General features: G+C 44.2%; 1 protein-coding gene across 1 annotated transcript; it reads right to left on the reverse strand.

Moving 5' to 3' along the window:
- MYF6 (myogenic factor 6) lies at positions 1–2,685 on the reverse strand. The gene is made up of 3 exons (XM_063308442.1): positions 1,971–2,685; positions 1,687–1,777; positions 1–457 (listed from the first exon to the last, which is right to left on the reverse strand). The coding sequence occupies exons 1-3, from the start codon at positions 2,541–2,543 to the stop codon at positions 339–341; spliced, it is 783 nt and encodes a 260-aa protein (XP_063164512.1). The 5' UTR covers positions 2,544–2,685; the 3' UTR covers positions 1–338.
- Positions 2,686–6,708: the final 4,023 nt, after the last annotated feature.

Here is a 6,708-nt window from a genome sequence, read left to right on the forward strand (position 1 = left end):
CACATCCACACAAACCAAGATCTCAGAATCATAAGCTTCCTTCAAATAGGAATGAGCATTTCATTGAAGATGTTCTCCAAACACAAAATAATATATTAATTATAAAAAGAGTAGGAGATAAATAAAAAATAGAATTGAAATCAGAGAGGAGAGAATAAAAGAGGGACTGTACCCTTTATCGGATGGGTAAGACTTCCTCTGAAGAAGCTGCACCTTTATTTATTCAGCTGCCCTGCCCTCCTCATCCCCTCTAGAATTTCGAGATTAAATTAATTCGAGAATTCGTTCCAATCAAGCAGTTCCTTGCACTGCCTGATTCCCAAAATACTACGGGATCACTACTTTTCCACCACATCTTCCCCGTTGGGTACTTTGCGATCTTCGGAAGAGATACTGTTCACGATAGAGGAGAGGCAGCGCAGGCTGCTTGAGGCTGAAGAATCCGCGGGAGTCCCGCCTGTTTTGGAAAGAAGAGAGAAGCAGGGGAGTATCGTAAGATCCAGGACCGAGCGAGAGTAACAGCAAGGAGGCCAACTTTTCCACAGAAACGCGGAACCCCAGCGCTATCCCTTCTTCCTATAGTATCCTAATCACCCTCATTTTTGTTACAACAGCAGACTGCTGGTTAGCTCCTTTCAGACTAACGCATTTATGCCGGCACAGGCTTTCGGGATCTAAAATCTTACCATCAAATGCACCTCCAGCTATTGGTCGGGTGTGATACCTGTTGCCTGAATGGCCATTGTCAAAACCGAAATGATCGCTGTTTCTACTTTCGACCTCCACGTAATTCTCAAGGTGCTTATGAAATCATCAGGAGTCAAGTTCGATTCCAGGTATTTTTACCTTAACAACTCTGAATGTTTTTACCTTCTTCCAAAGAAGAATGTAAGCGCACAATGTGCATGACACACATAGCGTAGCATGCAACTTCCTGCACTGGATTACAAAACCCCGGTAGCCCACGAAAACTTGTGCCATAATAAGTTGTCTGAAGCGCCTTGGTTATTTTAATCCAATCAGATTTAGAGCCAAGTAACCTGCCAAACGTAGGCTTCGAAACCAACCCTTCCCATTGCATTCAGCGGGGTCTGTAATCTCCGAATCGTGGGCCCGATTCGACTGTAAAGCGCCACCGACCTCAGTGGGTCCTACAATCGGGTAAATAAAGCTCAGCTGTCTCGGAAGCTGCCGGGATCCTCAGGCATTTGCTTTAGAGTTTTAAACTTTGAAGCGAGCTTTTAACATTATGCTGGTTTGCCTTGATTCCTAAAAATGCAGATCCAGCTGTAAAACGCTTCAGTTTTGACTCTGGACCTGAGCTACATGGAAAAGAAATGCAGCGCTCGCGTGAGTAAATGTATTCAGGATATTAAGCTCGGTTACAGCTTTAGGCTACGAAGTCGTCCAACTAAAATCAGCACTTGCTCCCTGCTAGCTCACCGCTCCCATCGGACGCGGCAGAAGATCCCGTTGGCTGAGGTTGCTCCCGTCATTCTAACAGAAACCCCATTGTATTAATTGTGGAGATCCAAGGATTTGTTAAGATTTGGGCTGTCCCGGGAACCAGTCCAGGCCAAACCTGCGAAGGACAGGTGTCTGGCCGGGGGCCTGGCTCCCCAGCCAGTTCAGATCCGGAAACGTGCGCGCATACAATTCGTTAGCCCAGCGTGGAGCGCTCTTTACCTTCCTTGGCGCTGATCGGCAGCGTCCGGGAATGCTCAGAGCCGCTCGGCCAGGCGGCGCTGCAGGTGCTCAAGTAGTCGGGGGTGGCCATCTGAAGAAGAAGGAGAAGAAGAAAGGCGAGAGAAAGAAGCTGAAGGAGAGGGTAAGGCCGCGATCACCAGCCGCTTCCAAGCACCCCGCCCCGCCCCACCGCCGCGCCCAGCCCACTTCCCCGGCTGGCCTCGGCCAAGTTAAGAGAAGGGACCAGGGCGCTGGCGCGTGGCAGTGGCAGAGGCCGCGCTTACGTTTCCGCGCTTGGGGCTGCTGAAGCTGAAAGCGCTGCTGCCCTCGGCGCTTCCACTGCCAGTGGGCAGGAGCAGCTCCTGGCCTTTGTCCTGCTGGTCGAGGCGCTGGAGCAGCTCCTGAAGCCTCTCGATGTAGCTGATGGCGCTGCGCAGGATCTCCACCTTGGGCAGCCTCTGGTTGGGGTTGGCCACGGTCCGCCTCTTGAGGGCCTCGAAGGCCTCGTTGATCTTCTTGAGGCGCCTCCTCTCGCGCAGCGTGGCCGCCTTGCGCCGGTCAGTGGGCGCCGCTTTCTTCTTGCACGTCTTGCAGGCCCATATGAGGCACTGGCCTGGGCAGTGTAGCGGCTGGAGGCCCGGCGGCGCTAGCACGTGCTGCTCCTCGCCGCTGCTATCGCCGCCGCCGCCGCCGCCGCCGGGCTCCGGGGCTAGTTGGTCCTGGCACGAAGAGGGCGACAGCGTGCTGTCGCTGCCCGGGTAGAGCGGCGATCCCTCGGCCATGTCCAGCGTCTGCAGGGCTCCATTCTCGCCGTCCAGGTAGAAGAAGTAGGAGCCGGATTCGAAAAGGTCCATCATCGTGGGCTCGCGCGTCGCCTCTGTGCCTCCCGGAGGTGGGTGAGGGGCTCCCAAAGGCAGCCGCAGAGAGCGCGCGCGAGAGAAGCGGCCCGACGGAATTTAATTAGCGCGGTGACATAAGAGCCCTCGGCTGCTTTATATATAGTAGCCCTGAAACTCTATCCAACTTTTAGCTGTCGCGACGCATCACCCTCCAGGAGCCCAGCAGAAAGCGAGTTCTGGGTGCCGATCTGAGCCTGTTATCTGCCAGGCCGAAAGGAGGAGCAGAAAGGGCTCATCCTCCGTACCCCCCCCCCCAAGTTATGAATCGAAGAGCTATTAAAAAAAACGAGGGGGGAGAGAGAAAGAATGACAAAGTTGAGTTGCTTGTCTCTGTGTGTAGGGGGGGGGGGAGTGTGAGAAAAAAGAGTAAGATTGGTTTCAGTCCAAAACACAGAGGAATCCTTGTGGGCCCAGGGCTAAGTATGGCTCTCCAAAGTGGGCCTGAAGATTATACCTGCGCAGAGGCCAGAAAGTATCTGTCTGGCTGAATATTGTTGGCTTCTTCCTTTCAGCATACCATTCCTATGACCTTAATCAATTAGGTGTGGCCTAATTAGTATAAAGGAAAAGGAACACAGTGGTAATGCTGCCAAGAAGATTGGAAAGGAGAGAACACCTAAGCCTCTTATCACAATATTGTATTTAGCAGCTCCAAACTGCGGTGCACCCTGCCCTGGGGAACAGTCCTCCCCATCCTCCAGTAAACGGCTGACCTTCAGAAAAGCCTGGCTCTTTCCTCAGGCACTGGGACTGTGAGGAGTAGAGTTCACATCTGGAGGGGGCATGAATGCAACAGTCCTGGTTGTCCACAAAGGATTGTCTGGTTTTTATTTGGAATTGTTCATTGATCGGTTTTCTTTTGTTTGTTGTAAGCTGCCCAGAGTCTCAGTGTTTGATTTGAGTGGCCACACAATCCTTCTCTCTCCCTCCCTGGGCTAATTCGTAAAACTGCGTTGGCATATAGTGAATGTGCACTCAGTAGATACTTTTGTGCAATGTGTGCCAAATGGCCCAGCTTTCAATCAGGCCCTCTGTTTGAACCCAGTAGCCATTACTTGTTTGCACATGTACTTTTTTATAATACAGTTGGGCTCCAAATCAGACCAAATCCAAATTACAAGTGCCGCCCCCTTTTTTTTTGATACATGTATATTGCATATGCTGAGTACAGACATCTAGTTGCATTGGTCTTTGATGGCCACAGTTTCTTCTAAGAATATAGGAATAGGAAGAGTGGTGAAAGTGATGGTTTGAAGCCAACATCTGCACAACCAGATACTTTGCCTGATGTGCCTGTAACATACAAAACATTTTAAAGGATCACCTTGTTGTTCTCTCTCATGCAAAAAAAAAAAAAAAAGTCCCCCAAGGTGAATGTATGAACTTGGTTTCAAGGAGTTGCAGGTAAATGTTAGAGATAACTCTACTGAATAGAGATAGAAATATTCATTCCAGTGAAAAACCCTGGAATCCAAACATTCTGTCTGGTTGTTTTGATGGGGTGGGGGGTCATCAAGACACTTCAGAAGATGTCCATGCAGAGGTCAGAGAGCCTTTACAGTGGTGCCCTTGCAACTGGATGGAAAATTAATAATCTATAGCATCCAATCTACTCTGTAAAAGTAGAGTATCACTTTCCAGGATATTTTATATATTGTGGGTACTCTGTCTGAATCTCCAATATTGTATTCTTTGAATGAAAAAGTCTGTTGCAGAGAATTTCTTTTTATGTTGCTTCTTTCCTCAAGAGGGAGTCTTTCTACCTGCATCAGTGGCAAGCTTTTGGCAGCTGGGGGCTGTACTTTTTCCACTCTGTTGTGGCTAAGGACCACAAGATGGTGGGAAGTCAGGGTGATAATGTCATGACGGTCTAAAAGTAATACTACTGGTATTTTCCTCCTTAGATTGTTTATTTTGCACAGCTTTTCTTCTTCCAGTTTTAGTTCTGCTCAGCCTGTCTGAATGCTGAATTGTGGCAGTACAGTCCAGGGCGGCTCCAGGTTTTAGGAGATGCAGGTGACCATGGATTTCCCACCTCTGAGTTGGGAATATGGCAAAACTAGGAAAGGAATAGGGCAAAACTAAGAACAAATGGCAGGTCTGATACAGATTTTTGATTTCCCCCTATATCAAAGACAATGGGATTTTGATTTTTAAAGTGTGGAGGTTAGACCCCAGACTCCCCTAATTCCAATATGACAAAATCACATTCAAAATAATAAAATAAAGTAAAGTAAAATAAAATAAGAGTTAAGTTGAATATATTCACAAAGTGCTTTCTTTAGGAAGAATAATTAATCTGCTCATTCTTAGTAACCATTTAATTATTTTATATACTTAAAACCAAAAATATTATTAGAATTGTGCAGATCTTAGATTTAAAAATGTATCTAAACATTATTTATAAGTTTGTGAAAAACTATTTAACAGGATAAACTTATGACTGAAACAAAAAATTAAAGCAGCGTTCTTTACATTTCACGTATTCAGAAAATTCAAATTTTTGAGACTGTTACATTAATTCATAACTTATCTTTGCATTTTGCAGCAGACCTGTGCAGTTTGATTTTTAAAATACCAAGCCTTTGGTTTGATGCATTCTTTAACATGCCATTTTGATGGAAGAAACTTTTGTACAAAACAATTTTACATGGATAAACCAACTCTGAAAGGTCATCATATCATAAAAACACAAGGATGAGTATAATCTTCTATTACAGTTTTTCCAATTAGGATATCTCACAGGTAGATTTCCATAAAAAAGATGAAGCAATTAGAAGGACTTTATGCTAACATGCTAATTGGCCCTGAGATTGGCAAATGTAGTTCTGAATCCACAGTGTAATGCAAACCATGTTTGTTTATTTAGTCATATAAAGTTTTATATATTGCCTGCTTTTTAGGACAGGTAATTTATATAAAAACTGCAGATAGAGCATCATTCTTAGTTGGGATCTAACAGATAATAAAGAGGCCTAGATAATAGTCGAGAATTATTTCCATCTGTCTCTTCCAATGTGATGCCTTCAGATGTGGTTGATTTCCAACCCCACCCAATAGACCCAAGTTGTGAAAAGCTTCAGAGGTTCAGCAACAACAACAGCCATCCCATTAAATAAAGTTCAAGAATGAACTGGGAAACAGTACATTTGGTGATAAACCAGAGCATCTAGCAACAAAAAGGCTGTCTGTCCTCTATTTCTTTACATTTGGAAATAAAAAATTAGTCATATTCCCTACTAAATCTCATTCTTTTTAATTAAATTTTTTCCTCTTCAATAAGGAATCAGTACTTCTGTTTTTAACATTTTAGCACCTAGAATCATATATAAACATGGCTCATACAACATACTAAACCATGCTTACTTTAACCATGATTTCATGACTAAGCCACAGCTTAGTTTACTTAACACAATAGAACAAATAATGGCTTAGTTTTTGAGTGAACCAAGCTGAGTATTCCCTTAATTGGGTCTAAAACCTCTTGTTCAGGGATACTTATTTTTGTTTTGGTTTATTATGATGATGCTTAATTTGAATATCTTGTAGCATTAGCTCATGAAGTTAGGATCCCACTACAATATGTTCAATTATTTTTATTTGTATGTCAGTGCAAGAATTCCTACCCTCCTGAATTAAACACCACCAATGCTCTTAGCTTTTTACATGTGCATGATATTGTTCTAGTGACACAAATCCAGCTAGGATTTGAGAAAATGCTTACTGGATTTACAGATTATTACAAGCAAGAACTATTTTAACTATTGATTACCTTAAGCCAAAGGTCATGGTTTTTTAGAAAGGAAGGTTAAAGTTTCCTGGACTATGGATGGTCACAGATTAGACAATTTTACTGGTAAATATATTTTGGAATCTGATTTTAGGCTACTAGTTGAAAAGTCATGTTAAGCTAGTAAAGACCAAATATAAAAGCAAGATGTATAATAGAGAAAATTTGTTCTGGCTGCCACACAGATGTACTAATCATGTCCCAAATATTTGGAGCCTCAACTTGGTTTCCAACATTCTGTTTATAGCTCTTAGATCTTGAATGACTGTTAGTTCTAAATTACAAGTCCTGCAGAAGCTATGTCTGGTATTATGTTCAACTGATTGTAATAAA

The sequence above is a fragment of the Candoia aspera genome, chromosome 7 (genome assembly GCF_035149785.1).
Source record: "Candoia aspera isolate rCanAsp1 chromosome 7, rCanAsp1.hap2, whole genome shotgun sequence".
In the NCBI taxonomy this organism is placed as follows: Eukaryota; Metazoa; Chordata; class Lepidosauria; order Squamata; family Boidae; genus Candoia; species Candoia aspera.

Excerpts from the sequence above, each read along its gene's own strand:
- MYF6 (XM_063308442.1), bottom strand. The coding sequence starts at position 2,543 with ATGATGGACCTTTTCGAATCCGGCTCCTACTTCTTCTACCTGGACGGC. Across the intron at positions 1,778-1,970 it reads GCAGCCCCAAGCGCGGAAAC|ATGGCCACCCCCGACTACTT; the intron begins GTAAGCGCGGCC and ends CTTCTTCTTCAG. Across the intron at positions 458-1,686 it reads GCCGATCAGCGCCAAGGAAG|GCGGGACTCCCGCGGATTCT; the intron begins GTAAAGAGCGCT and ends TTTCCAAAACAG.